This window comes from Orycteropus afer, unplaced genomic scaffold (genome assembly GCF_000298275.1).
Source record: "Orycteropus afer afer isolate SDZICR_OR568_19922 unplaced genomic scaffold, OryAfe1.0 scaffold00074, whole genome shotgun sequence".
In the NCBI taxonomy this organism is placed as follows: domain Eukaryota; kingdom Metazoa; phylum Chordata; class Mammalia; order Tubulidentata; family Orycteropodidae; genus Orycteropus; species Orycteropus afer.
The window spans coordinates 9,341,266-9,356,802 of NW_006921661.1; the positions used below are offsets into that span (position 1 = coordinate 9,341,266).

Here is a 15,537-nt window from a genome sequence, read left to right on the forward strand (position 1 = left end):
TTTGCTGGTCTGATAGAGCCTGATGGAACCACTGAGACTGTGGCCCCTAGCTGCCCTTTAGATCTGGAATTGAACCCACACCTGTGGCTTCCAGCCAAGCAAAAGACAGGCATATGAGTTGAACATTTACCTGAGGTAAATACACTCCTTGGAGAGAGCAATTATGGGAGAAAGAAGGGCTGTTTATGCACAGGGAGACAGCTTGGGGCAGGAGTGCATGGAGGGATGGACACAGGGAGGAGGTAACTCAGTAGGAAATGGGCAGGGAGCTTTTGCATTGGGGTAAATTGTGGTCAGTGTCATGAGACAAAGTGTATGTGAACTGCTGTATGGAAAGTGAACTTGCTCTGTATATTTTCACCCAAATCACAATAAAAATAAATTAAAAAATAGTAATAAAAAAAAAGGACTGCTTTAAAATATTGTTTGAGTAATTGCTTTTCATTCTTTTTACTTTTAATATTAGACTGCTACATCATAATTTAGGAGCTCTGGCATCACAGTGCCTAAGGCACTTGACTGCTAACCAGAAGGCTGGCGGTTCAAACCCACCAACCACTCCTTGGAAGGAAGGTTGGGCAATCTACTTCAGTAGTGAAACTGCCTTGGAAACCCAAGGAGGGGTCGCTATGAGTTCAGGCCTACTTGACAGCACATAACAACAACATATCATAATTTAATTTAAAAAGCAAAATAGACATTACTCTTAACCAACTAAGTTAGTCACAGGGGAGGGTAAGGCAATAAGGTTAAGTTTGTAACTCAGTGCAATTGAATGGCAATTTTTAACAGTTTATTTCAGCTGAAATGGTAGAGGCTGTTCAACGTAAAAATTTTTCTGAATTGGTAACTCAAAAGTGTCTTTTTATAGGATCCTCATTGGAAAAAAGATTAACTGAACATACTGCATACTTGGAGAATAGCAATGAATGTCAGTGCTCCAATCCTAAAAGAGCCCTTATTGTATCAAAAAGATAAACAGTTAAGTGTACTTGAGTGCCTATCACATTATAATATAGCTCTGTGTAGAGTGCCTCCGTCCCCACTCATCTGTCCATTTGTTATATAGTGTGGCTTGCAAGTTGCCATGATGCTGAAAGTTGTGCTACTGCTATTTCAAATACCAGCAAGGTCACCTGTGATAGACAGGTTTCAGTGGACCTTCCAGACTAAGACAGTCTAGGAAGAAAGGCCTGGACATCAACTTCTAAAACTTGGTCGATGGAAACCCTATGGATCACAACCAAATATTGTTTAGTATGGTGCTAGAAGGTGAGCCCTCTGGATTGGAAGGCACTCAAAATACACAGTGACCAGAACAGTGGACTTAGCATAACATTGATTGTGAAGATGGTAAAAGACTAGGCAACATTTTGTTCTGTTGTATGTGGGGTTGCCATGAGTCAGAGCTGACTAGGCACTCAACAACAAATATAGAGTGCTTGGGGAGCAGAGAGGAGGGAGTGATTATCTACTCAAGGTGGAAAGATAATTAGGAAAGTCTTAATAGAAAGGGTAATATTTGGAACATAAAAGTTCAGCAGGCATTTTTTTTCTTCTTTTTTTTTTAATTGTGCTTTGTGTGCATATTTACAAAGCACATTTGTTTTATATTCAACAGTTCATGCACATTTGATTTCACAGCCCCAATTAACAATCCCCAACCATAAAAAAACTCTCCTCCCTGTGCCCTTCTTACCTGTGCGTTTCTGTATGTCCATTTTTCCCTCTTTGTAAATGCCACCCCTCTGATATCTCACGGTTGATTGATCTAAGGGGTGCATCTCCCTAGGGTAGGTGGGTACATTTCCCTGTGGTAGGTGTTGTGCATGTAGGTCTTTCTTCTGTTGGGTTGAGAGCCAATCCACGGAAATGAGTCCATTTCCAGGCCCAAAGGATAACCTGGGGCCATAGTCTCAGAGGTTCCACCAATCTCTGTCTGACCAGTAATTCTGGTCATTTTTGTGTTCTTGAATTTTGTTCCACATTTCTCCTCCCACTCTATCTGGTATCTCTAAACTTGATCCATTTCCAAGTGATTGGCATTGGTAGCCAGGCACCATCTAGTTCTGGTCTCGGGGTTGTGAAGGCTTAGGTCCTTGTGGCCTATCATATCTTTGGACTAATTGTTTCCAGATGATTTTGATTTTCTTCATTCTAGATGAAAGGAGACCAGTAGTTGCTCTTAGATGGCTGCTCAAAATCATTTGAGACTTTAGTCACTACTCACCAAAATAAGATATAGAACAAGATTTTTATGTACTATGTTGTGCCAATTGAACGTGATGTCCCCCGAGACTGTTCACCAGGCATTTTTTTAAAAAAGAAATAAAAAAGCATGGTACACAGAAGGTCTGGGATAAACAAAGGCATGAGAGGACATGATATATTATTGGAGGAATAGTGAATAGGACAGTGGTGGAAGCATGAGGTTTGTGGGAAAAGGCAGAAGGATAATTCAGCCTAAATTGTTATTCAAGTTTAAGAATTATTTAACTCTATTCAGTTGGTAGTCAGGAGCTATGGAAGTTTTTAAGCAGGCGAGTAACATGATAAGGTCATTTACAGAGTGTGAAAGATGGATTAGAGAGGAGAAGAAAAAGCCCAGACAGGCTCTTAAAAATGCTAAATTTCAGGATGCTCTGATGCATATTCTTATTAACAGGTGAAGAAAACAGACTTTATGGCACATTATCTCTTTCTATTGAAAACTTCTCTTTGATGCACCATCAATACGTCAATACTGTGATCTTGTCAATGCAAAGTGCGTCATTTACCTTCGTCAGAAGGCCCTGATTCCCATTCCTCTGTGTGTGCACTTATATCACTCTTTCTTTCTCCCCTTCCTTGTCCCTCTCTCTCTTCTTCTTTTGCTCCCTTTCTCTTTTTCTGTCTCTCTGAAAAATTAGTATCTGTACCAAGGAGGATTTGCTTACGAATATCAAGATTATTCTGATTAATAGATCGGGAATGGCTAAAACAATCTGAGAAAAAAATAGCTTGAAATCTGACCGCTATCTTGGTTTTCTTAGATAATTAAGTTAAAAGCTGAAGCCCGACTGGACCTGCTAAAGCAGATTGGTGTTTCTGTGGACACATGGCTAAAGAGTGCAATGAACCAAGTGATGGAGGAACTGGAAAATGAGCGATGGACCCGCCTTCCTGCAGTGACCAATAATGGCACTTTACACTCGGTACGGTTCTCTTCTTGGATACTACAGTGGGCTCACTTTCATTATAGAATGATATTCTTGGACTATATGTTGTTGTTGTTGTTATGTGCCGTCGAGTCAGCCCTGACTCATAGCGACCCCTCCTTGGGTTTCCAAGGCAGTATCACTACGGAAGTAGGATTGCCCAACCTTCCTTCCGAGGAGTGGCTGGTGGGTTTGAACCGCCAGCCTTCTGGTTAGCAGTCAAGTGCCTTAGCCACTATGCTACCAGAGCTCCCAATAGCCAAGATTTAAAAGAAAAAATAATAGTTTTGTTAGAGGTTGTGTTTTTTGTTTTGTTTTTATTTTAATTTTCCTTCAACGTATCATAAATTGATTTTCTTTAAGCTTGGGGGGAAAAGGAGATCGGAGGAAATCATGGGGTTTTGTGTTTTGTTTCTGTTTTTTTGAACCTTCAGAATCTATTATCACTAGCTGAGTTATCAATGCTGATTTGCCAAGCTCATTATCCTGTTCATGTGGTAACTATGCTTCTTGTCTGGAGGCAGCAGAATAGAACATTTATCCAGTGTTTCTGAAGTTCTCAGAGGCCCTCCCTAGTGAAAATGAGAATTGGAGTGTGGTCAATAATCGTAAAGAAGTGAAAGGAAAGCTTTCTAGAGGAAAGTCAGCTCACAAGGACTTTCATACTCTCCTCAGATGCCTAGTGAATAGTCTCGGGGGACATCACGCTCAATTGGCACAACATAGTACATAAAAATCTTGTTCTATATCCTATTTATGGAAGATAAATGTCTTTCATCAGGAAGACAGTGCAGATGTGACAAGGCCAGGCAAGACTCATGCTTAAGATTTTCTTCAAGCCCAGGGCTTTTTCCATTCTGATATTACCCAGTTCATCCTTTAGTTTTGTACTTTAGAAATCTGAGTACCAAAAAATTCAATGATATGTCTGATATTGTACAGGCAGATATGTGATACATAGCTGGTCGTACTAAAGTAATTCTTTGCTGCCACCTCCCGACCCATTACTCTCTACCATCTTGTATGTCTCCTTTATGGCATTTATTACCATCTGTGCTTGTCCTTTTCATTTGTTTTCATTTGTTTATTGTGTGTCTTCCTGTCTATAATATAATTTCCGTGTCTCCCTATTCACCACTGTTCTGCAAAGTGCCTTTCACACAGTAGGTACTCTATATTTATTGAAAGGAGAAATGAATGGATGGATGGAATACTGGAAAACTGAAAGCTAAAACTCTTTATCTTCCAACTTCCCATTATATCTATAGTGCATTTCCAAGGCATCTTTGCTAGAGACATTAGCCAACATTTAAAACGTTCTTGGAAGATTTCTCACATAGCATTTTGATTTTCTAAGGAGGGTATATTTGCACTTTAAAAAGGATTGTGTGTGGGTGTGCATTTCAAGAAAAACAATCTATTGGAGGTTTATTTTTATTTCACTATTAATGGTAATACAGCTGAAGAAAATAAGCAGGCTAGAAGAGCTTTCCCTGTTTCTAATAGAAAAGGATGCTCCATATCAAGGGATATTGCTTCCTATTGCATCTTGTAAAAGTCACAATTCCCATCTGCTTCAGGTTATTCTGTTATACAGAGTTTACAATGACAGCACATTCCAGGTACAAACTGGCTTTTGTCTTCTACATCAGCACTGTTGCCAACCAGTCAAACCAATGATTCTCCTTGGACTAGCACCTTTTCTAACTAACTCAAAACCACCTGACTGTACCTACTTCCAGGGCAAATCAGACGTGAACAAGACTTGGTCCTACCCTCAAAGAGCTTACAATCTAGTAGAGCAGACAGCTCTTTATAGATCTTATGATACATGACAGTATGACTAGGCTACTATGTAGCAAACTCAAAATCACTTACTCCTAACACTTTAGTGGTGAAGCCTTGGAAAAGTCATTTCTCTTTCTCTTTCTCTGGGTTTCAGAAAGATGGTTTAAATAACTAAGATCACCTTCCAACCCCAACTATCTCATGATTCTGTGAAATGCTACTAGGAAAGCTCAATACCAGCTAGAAGAATAGGGAAGAAGTTTAGCCTCCTAAGAGGGAAATGTCGTTTGAGATAGTCCTTGAAGTATTTTAACAGGAAATAAAGGAGAGCTTCTGAGAGTGAAGGAATGGGAAAAAGAGACACACTTAGCATTTAGTGCCTAGCACATAGTAAGTGTTGAATAAATTAAGTATTTCTGAGTGTTGTCAAAAGATGTCAGCTCCTCTAGAGACATTTTCTCTGTGAAGGAAGCATTTTGCAATACCATCTCACTCTTCCTTCCCTCTCTAGTCAGTCTTAGGGAACTTGTGTCTGCCCTCTTTCAGCTGAGAGATTATATTTTGAAGAAGCATTACTAACAATATGAATGAAGAAAGGTAGGCACAAAACAGTTTGATGAGGCCCCAGTATTTATTTAACTTGCTTTTAAATGACAGCATTGAAATAATTTAGAGGGAGCTGTATCTCTTCACATTGACAGCTAACTGGCTGAGGTGCATGAAGCCAAAATACACATTCTGGGGACCAAATTATTCCTTCCATTATAGATGCCAACAAAAGCATTAGTCACCAAGTTCAGAATTCCCTTCCATCTGGAAAACATGGTTAATACTACTGTTTGACATTAACAGTATAACTGGAAAGTGTTTACACTGCTTTATGGAAGATAAATGTTTTTAAAATAGTGGTCTATCTACCTTATAAAATAAGGAAGGAATTATACTTACCTAGGTATTAATTCTTTGCCTGCTATATCATGCTGTGGTACAGAACAGAGGATTGGGAAGGAAAAAAAGAAAAAAGAATCCCCAGAATATAACAACATTTAAAAAAAATTAAAAGGGGGGATCAGTCTACTGATAGATTTATTTAATTGCTAGGTAACTGGAGCCTACGCTAGCTTTCTAATTGGATTACTGCCAGTGACCTCCTCAGCCTGTCCCTCATCCCTCCCCTCTTTTATCTTCATGCCTTTCTTACTCAAAAAAAAATGAAAAGAAACCTATACCCACTTTACAACCTAATTTTTGACATTGTATTCATTTTGGAGGAGGACAAAATGTATACCTAAATCACAAAAAGAAATTAGTACAACAGAAGGAAAAATTGCCAACGGCTCTATCCTTATAACACCACTGTTAGCAGTTTTATATATTTCCTTCATTTTTTGTACTGTACTTTTTTAAAATATCTGTTAAAAATTAATTTTGCAATTTTTTTCATCTAACATCCCATATTTGCTGTATGGTCTTATAATCATCCTTTTAATGTCTGCATAGTATTCCATCAGGAAGATATCCCATAATTCACTTAACTATTCTCCTATTCCAGTTGCTGTTGAGTGGAGCCCACCTCATGGTGACCTCATGTATGTCAGAGTAGAACTGCACTCCATATGGTTTTCATGGCTGATTTTTTTCAGTTGTCGATGATGAGACTGTTCCTCTGAGGCACCTCTGTGTAGACTCGAACTTCCAACCTTTTTGTCAGCAGCTAAGCATGTTAATCATTTATATCACACTTCGACTCCATCTTCTTTCTAGAGATGAAGTAATTGGGGTTGAGAATTTACATAGTTTTCCCAATGTCACACAACAAATAAGTGGCAGAGTCAACAGTGAAACCCAAGTCTGTCAGGCCCCAGAATCCAGTGCTTTCTACTTTATGACAGTACAAATTGAGGGAGCCCTTCAGAGGTTTTTTGATTTGTTTTGTTTTGTTTTTAATTGTGATTTGGGTGAAGATTTACAGAGCAGATTCACTTTCCATACAGCAGTTTACATACACTTTGTCTTATGACATTGCCCACAATTTACCACAATGCAACAGCTCCCCTCTCACTTCCTCCCTTTGTTACCTCTTCCCTTTGTGTCCATCCCTCCATGCACTCCTGCCCCCTGAGCTGTCTCCCGGTGCATAAACAGCCCTTTTTTTTCCCGTGATTGTTCTTTCCAAGGAGTGTATCTACCTCAGGGAAATGTTCAACTCATATACCTGTCTATTGTTGGCTGGAAGCCACAGGCGTGGTTTCAATTCCAGACCTGAAGGGCAGCTAGGGGCCATAGTCTCAGTGGTTCCACCAGGCTCTATCGGACCAGCAAACCTGGTCCCCAGCCCTTTTTTTTCTCCAAATGATTTTGAGTTTTGTTCCACATTGTTCTCCCTCTCTATCCAGGATCTCCTTCATAGATCCCCTTCCAAGTGGATGACAGTGGTAGCCGGGCACCATCTAGGTCTTCTGGTCTTGTAGTTGTATAGGCTGAAGATAGGATGGTGTACCAGTCGCTAGGACTAATTGTTTCCATGATTTTTTGGTTTTCTTCATTCTTCTTTGCTCTGGACGAGGAGAGACCCATCATTGCATCTAGATGGCAACTTGCTAGCTTTTAAGATCCCAGTTGCTACTTGCCAAAGCAGGAGGTGGAACAATGTTTTGCTATGTTATGTCAATTGAGCTTGATGTCCCCTGCGACTATGGTCCCGAGCCCACAGGTTCAACTACTCAGTCCCTCTTGGTAGCTGGCTGTGACCAAGCAGTGACTATACAACTTTGCCCCTTGTCAGCTCTACTGTACATGTGGGAATTCAGATCATACACATAACTTTATAGGACCATTGTCTGCCAACCCTGTACACATGTTCTTGAGTACACTCCCTGCTTCAGAGATACCTACTAGTTCAGCCTGTCCACCCATCTATCTACCAATATACCCATGTTTGCCTTCACTGACAGTACCATACTATATATACAAAAGGGTTCATCTTTGTTGTCTGTACCTCCCACGTACCTCTCTATGTCTTTCTCTTCTCAGAGGTTATTTTTAAATACAAGACAGCTACTAAACCGAACTCAAAAAAAAAAAATCTCTTCATGTGCTCTTGCAATAAGAGTACACATTTTACAGCATCTAAGAAAGGAAAATATCAGTACAGCTAAATAGAATAGTTTTGATTGAAATTCTGTCAAGTGACAAAAAGGAAAAAGGATGAAAGAGTATTAGTTAAGATAAGAGACAGAGGAAGAATGTGATTTTAGAAATGCTGGGTCAAGAAAACGTGGTAACAATTAAGCTCCGTAGGGTGGGAGAGGGAAAAGGAAGAAATTATTCTGAAATGACATGCTTTGGAAAGCTCCTGGAGTAATACAAAAGTATACAGTGGTGACCCCTGTCACTGTCACTGCAGCCTGTCATTCCCTTCCATGAGAATCAAAAATTAACTCAAAATAAGGGGGCAAAGGACTGTTTAGTATCAACCAGTGTTGCCAAGATAAAATGTTTTGGACTGATTCCCAGTGCCAAAGCACAGTACGTGTTTATTAACATTCTTACTTATTTTGGGAAAGTTGTCCTACCCACATTGGCTTTAGTTTTTAAAAATGTGTGTGTATTTTATTTTGTTTTGTTTTGTTTTCTTTATAATGCCCACAGTTTGGTTTTTTTAAATATCCATAACCTTTTATAGAATATGAAAGTAATATCTATTAACTACATAAAAATAAATTTAGTTTTATGGCAGTTTCTAGCATATGATCCTTATTCTTTTATGTGATACAATGTCCTATTAGGTCTTGTCGGAAAACAGTAAAAAAAAAATCATAAGATTAGAGAGGTCAAAATTTGAATCTGTTTTGCCACTGACCCCGGGTGAACCGTTAGTTTAAATGAGGCACATGGTTACTTCATTCAGCTATGAATTTTCAATAACATTTTTATAGATGAGACTATATCAAGGGCATTTGAAATAGAAGGAATAAATGTGGCAGGGGAAATGTAGAGTTTATTCTTTTGGATTACCCCCCAAAAAAATTCTATAGAATTTTATTAAACAGCAATTAAGAGCACCAGTTTTTAAGCAATGATAATTACTCAAGAGAAATTAATTCATTAAAAAATGGAACTGGAAACGTAGGTAGCGTCTACTTTTAGACTTACATCCCAGAAATCTTCCCCGGCAGCCATCCCACACGCATACGCACCGATTCGCCTCTTTTGTGTTCACAGGGTCCCGGGCACTTAACGTGGTTGTGCTTGTTCTCCACTCTAGACTGTGAGCACCAGGAAAGCTGGCAGTGTCCTTTTCCTCAGTATATGCACAGTATTCAGCACATAATAGGCTTTTGATAGTTTTAATGAAGAAGCTCTGGTAGTGCAGTGGTTAAACAATCAGCTGTTAACCAAAAGAAACACTGGCAGTTTGAACTCACCAGCCGCTCTGGGAAAAAGATAGGGCAATCTTCTTCCGTAAAGATTGTTGTTGTTGTTGTTATGTGCCGTCGAGTCGGCCCCGACTCATAGCGACCCCTCCTTGGGTTTCCGAGGCAGTATCACTACGGAAGTAGGAATGCCCAACCTTCCTTCCGACAACCATGGAAATCTTATGAGGCAGTTCTACTGTGTCCTATGGGGTTACTGTGAGTCAGAATTGACTTGACGGTAACAGGTTTGGTTTAAGGTCTTGGGTTTTTGTTTTTTTTTAATCATCACTTTTTACTGTGATTTGGGTGCAGATTTACAAAGCAGATTCATTTTGCTCTCAATAGTTCATACCCATTTTGCTTCATGGCACCAATTACAATCTGGTTTGGGGTTTGTTTGGGTTTTTTTTGACACTTTAATTAACCAATTAATGATTTTACTATGTAGTCCAATCCTGACTTTCATTCTTCACAGACTTAATGTGTGAACATTGCTGCTTTGGTATGTTTGAACATGGGAACAAAAGAGATAAGTGTTTATATGTAGAAAGAAACAAAAGATTTTTGAGGATGTTTCATTTTTTCTTTATTGGATTTAAATTTAAAAAGTAAAATATGCTTATTTTAATAGTTCAAACCACCTTCTATTCTCTAGTTGGTACTCTTCTCACTCTGCCTCCCCTGTTAAGTTTCTGGGCTCATATGAACATGATTTGTACTTAATACATCATGGAAGGTGCTGCAGGTAAATACATGCAGATCTAGCTCATTTTTCATGGGTGTTATTCATCTATAATATGTATATGCCATGGTTTACTCAGCCATTCCCCTATTGGTGGTCATATGACTTAGGTCTTTGCCACTATGAGCAGTATTGCAGTAGATATCTTAGAATGTATTCTCTCACATACTGGTGCTTTTATTTCTGCATATGTGTTTGTGTGTGTGTAATAAAGCATTTTTAGCCTTGGTTTTAAGAGGAAAAAAACTTCTGTTCTTTCATAACATGGAAAATGCAATTGAGAACAGTCATTTCAATGTGGAGTTGAATAAGTAAATTAACATTTTGAGACAACAAATTTTGAGTCTTTTTCCTGCTTTCAACCATTTTCTTGAAGTAAGCAAGCTAGCCAATGGCTTCTAATTTTTCCTAGCTTAATGCAGATGCTGAAAGAGAAGAAGGAGAAGAGTTTGAAGACAACATGGATGCTTTTGATGACAGCAGTTCCAGCCCTTCTGGCACCTTAAGAAATTATCCACTCACGTGCAAAGTTGTTTATTCCTACAAGGTTTGTATTTCTCTAACTTACTGCTACTGATATTTAATATCTACTGCTGATATTAAATTGTGACAACTTTGAGGATACAGACAACTGTATCTACCAGCTTTTCATACTATGCTTAGCATAAAAGTGATGTTCAGTTAATAGTAGAGACAACATAACATAATGGTGAAAAGTTTAGCCTCTGATGTCAGGCTGCCTGAGTTAAAATCCTGTTTGTCATTTTAAGGTTTTGTGACCTTACACTGGTCTCTTAGTCTCTGTGAGCCTCCATTTCCTTACCTTTATTATGGGGATAATATTATAGGACTAACTTGAGGATTAACTGAGATAACACTCATAGCAAAGCACTTAGCACAGTGACCGGCATGCAGTAAATTTTCAGTAAATAGAACTCTTATTAATTCCTTACTTTGGCATAAGACCTTCTATTATTGGATAACCCTCAAAATTGATTATCAAAGGAGAATTGTTTTTACAAAGTAGTTTTAAAACTTTTGCCTTTTCTTATTATAATATAACAATCTTTGTTATCCACATCAAGCAGGGACCTAGATAAAAAGATGCCAGAATTTTCAAACATGATTTCTTGTAATAGTTCTTTTTTTTCCCAATGCATTTTATTGAAACATAATTTATGTACAGTGAAATACACAACACTAAAGTGACATGGGTCAATGCTTTTTTTTTTCCCCATTTTTTGCAGTTTTCCCTCCTCTCTCCTCCCACCCCTGGTAGCTAACAAAGAAAGTTTCCTTCCAAATATAAACCTTTCCTTGACTTTTTACAATAATGAATTAATACTGTGTTTGTCCTCCTGTGATTGACTTGTATCACTCACCATAATGTCCAAGTTCATTCATGTTTTGCAGATTCTACATCATTCTTTAGTGTTGCATAGTATTTGATCATGTGTATGTACCATAGTTTGATTATCCGTTCTTCTTTTGATGGGCACCTAGGTTGTTTCCACCTTTTTGCTCTTGTGAATAGTGCTGAGATGAACATGGGTGTGCATATATCTGTTCTTGTCCTGGCTCTGACTTCTTTAGGATACATACCTAGTAATGGGATTGCTGGGTCAAATGGTATTTCTAATTCCAGCTTTTTAAGGAATTACCATACTGTTTTCCACAGTGGTTTTATCATTTTACAATCCCACCAGCAGTGTATGAGAGTCCCAATCTCTCCACATCCTCACCAGCATTTGTTATTTTCTGTTTTGTTGAACTTTGCCATTAGTGCTGGGTTGAAATGGTATCTCATTGTTGTTTTGATTTGCATCACTCCGATGGCTGATGATCGTGAGGATCTCTTCATGTATTTGCTGGCCGCGTGAATATTCTCTTTGGTGAAGTGTCTATACATGTCTTCTGCCCATTTTTAAATTGGATTGTTATTCTTTTTGTTGTTGAGGTGTTGGAGTTTTCCATGCATTTTAGAGCTAGGCCCCTTGTCAGATATGTAATTATCAGCAAGTATGAATTTGTTGCTGTCATTTCTTTCCAAGTTTAGAACAGTCCATTCTATCTTATGGTTGTCTTGACTTCCTTACAATTTAGAAGTTCTGTAACTACACAGTTTTTTCCTTCCTTTTGGTTTGTAGTTGTCCTCATTTGTCCATTGATGTGTCTCTGGTTCCCTGTTTACAATCTTGTAGGCTTATTTACATTGGATACTTCTATAACTGGGCTGGTTTCTGGGTTATGTCATCATATGTGTTAATAATCAGTTGTTGTTTTCTGTTGTTGGTTCTCTGTCCAAAGGGCTCCCTTTAGCATCTCTTGCAAGGTTGGTCTGGTTTTAACAAATTCCCTTAATTTCTGCTTATCTGAAAATGTCCCAATTTCACCCTCATATTTGAGGGACAGTTTTGCTGGGTATATAATTCTTGGTTGGAGATTTTTCTCTTTCTGGGTTTTATATAAACCATCTGTTCTGGTTACCTAGTGCTGCTCTGACAAAAATATACCACAAATAGGAAGGCTGAACAAACAGGAGTTTATTCTCTTACAGTTCGGGAGGCTAGAAGTCCAAATTCAAAGTGCCAGGCTCTAGGGGCTGGATGAAAGCCCCTCAGCCTTGGGGTTCAGCTATGCCTCCTGCTTCTGGCCCACTGGTGCTAGAGGCTTTTCTTCACTCAGACAGCTGCTGGCTGCTGAGACTGACAAACCCAGGATTGACAAGTAACAAGGCACAGTCCAGATGTAACCAAACCACACAGCAGGCCATTAATTTCAGTCCACTGAAAGTCCCAAGGTCAGCAGAGCATGACAGGCTGCTCAATGACACAGCTACATGCAGAGTTCAAGTGTGCCATATGCTGGAGACCATTCCCAAAGCTGTTTCTTATATATGGGAAGCAGACCACATACCCAAAGGCAGCTACTCAGCTGCTCCAATACATTCTGTCATGGAGTTAATTACCAATCTTACCATGGGGAATAACTACATCCAGCTGCCCAGCCACTCAACTAGGCTTAGCCAAGTTGACACACAAACTTAACTACCACACCATCCCATTGTCTTCTTGCCTCCATGGTTTCTGCTGAGAAATCCGAGCTTTTAGTCTTATTGGTTGCCCCTTGTAGGTAACTTTTTCTTTTTCCTGTGCTGCTTTCAGGATTCTTTCTTTGTCTTTGGTTTTAATGAGTTTGATGAGGATATGTCTTGGGTGATTTTGTTTTGGGGGTCTATCCTGTTTGGGGTTCATTGGACTTCTTGAATGGTTATATTCTCATCTTTCATCATACCAGGAAAATTCTCTTTGAACAAATCTTTGACAATTTTTTCTGTGGCTTTATTTGTCTTTTCCTGTTCTGGAGTTCCGATTACATGTAGGTTATTCCTTTTGATGGAATACCACATAAACCTTAGGCTTTCTTCATTTTGTTTTGATCTTTTTTCTGATTGATCCCTTTCCAAAGAAGTACTGAGGTATTTGCCTTCAGTATCACTAATTCTGTCTTCCATTGATTCATTTCTACTCTTTTGCCCATTCAATGTCTTACTATTTCTGAAAATTTAGTATTAATCTTCTGGATTTCTATATAGATTTTGTATCATTTCTAATTTTTCATTTATTTTGTCATTTTGTTCTTATATTGTCTTTTGAAGTTGTTGTAGGGTTTTCTCTGTGTTTTTCTCAATTTTATCAGTGTTTTCCTTGTCTCTCAATTTGTTGAAGGTACCTGAATATAATTCTTTTGAATTCTTTATCAGGGTGTTCCAGTGCTGCATCTTCCTCAAGGCTGTGTTTTGAGTCTGTATTCTCCCCTTGTTTCTCCTGCTTTATCTTGCTTCTTTGTGTGGACCGTGATGCTCTGTTGTCTCTGAAGCATTATGACGTTTTTGTGTTTATATTTAATTGGTGGTTGTATGTTGGAGTGACTTGCCCACAATTTTCATTTTCTTCGTTTTGTTTGGATATTATCTACATAAGCAGAGTACTGTTCTGTGCTCCTCTGTTTGCTGTCTGCAGCACTTACACACTCACCACCTGTCTCCTTTCCCATTGTCAGCCTCCCATATGTCCCTGAATCCTTAGCATTCTTAGGTCCCTAGAATCCAAATGAGAATGCTGCCCATTTAAAACCCAAAATGACCACTGCCTGTAAACATTCCAAATGGCTGCGCCCTTGGTCCTTTAAATATCCAAAATGGCCACCGTTTGTAAACATTCAAAATGGCCATGCCCTCGGTCACTTTAAATATCTAAAATGGCTGCTGCTTGTAAACATTCAAAATGGCTGCACCCTCGGTCACTTTAAATATCCAAAATGGCTGCTGGTAAACAATCAAAATGGCTGCATCCTCTGGACAGCTGAAAGTCCACAGCTCAGGTTGTCTTCTTTCTTGCTGTTTCCTTTTCTAGTCTTGGGCCACCAGTGTAGTCATCCCTGCAGCCCTTGATGACCAGGGCTGATATTTAGGTCAATTCTCAGGTCCCAACACCACTTGGAAATATTCAGGCTGTTGGTCCTGTCAGAGTAGCTAACAGTCCACTGCTCCAACCATCTCCGTACTCACTGTTTTCCTTCAGGTTTTTCAATTAGTTGGTGCCTAATCCACTTCTCTATGCTTCCTTTCAAAGCTCAGTACTCCAGGATTATCTTCTGTATCTCTGTCAGTTGGTTTCTCTTTCCTATGTTGAAGAGGGTCTGTGTAGCTTGTCTGCCTATTCCGCCATCTTGCTGAAGTTCTCTCTCTTGTATTAGTTCTTAATCTCTCTCACCCCTGCCCTGCTTTCCTGTTAAGTATTTACTCAGCACAAAGTAAACTGAGTTTTAGTTCCTCAGTGTATCTCTCCCCCATCCCCCTCATCCATCCCATCAGCCAGTCCTATTGAATCTACCTCCAAAACATATCCTGAATACATTCACTTCTAATTTCACCACCTCTACCACTACCATCCAGGCCACTACTCAGGCTACTGTGAAAACAAACAAAAAAGCCTCATAATTGGTCTCCCTACTTCATTCTTACCTCTCAACAGTTCATTCTCCACTCTGTAGTCAGAATTGTTTTTAACACATAGAGGAGATTATTTTATTCCCCTGCCTAAAACCCTTTATAAGCTTTCCATCCCTGTATGAGAATAAGCCAGTCTCTTCACTAGTGTCTGTAATAATCCAAAACAATCCTGCCTTTGCCAGTCTCCCCAGCTTTATCTCAGACCATGCCCCACCACATTCATTCACTGCACTTTAGCCACTCTGGCTGCCTTTGAGTCTTTTGTGTGTGTGTGTGTGTGTGTGTGTGTGTGATTTGGGTGAAGATTTACAGAGCAGATTCACTTTCCATATAGCAGTTCACATACACTTTGTCTCATGACATTGACCACAGTTTACT

General features: G+C 39.1%; 1 protein-coding gene across 1 annotated transcript in view; it reads left to right on the forward strand.

The window, feature by feature from the left end:
- FCHSD2 (FCH and double SH3 domains 2) overlaps window positions 1-15,537 on the forward strand; it is a 405,576-nt gene that overhangs the window by 370,831 nt on the left and 19,208 nt on the right. The window contains exons 14-15 of the mRNA XM_007940966.1: window positions 3,033-3,194; window positions 10,558-10,692. Coding sequence (XP_007939157.1) covers window positions 3,033-3,194; window positions 10,558-10,692 — 297 coding nt within the window. The remainder of the gene's footprint in view (window positions 1-3,032; window positions 3,195-10,557; window positions 10,693-15,537) is intronic.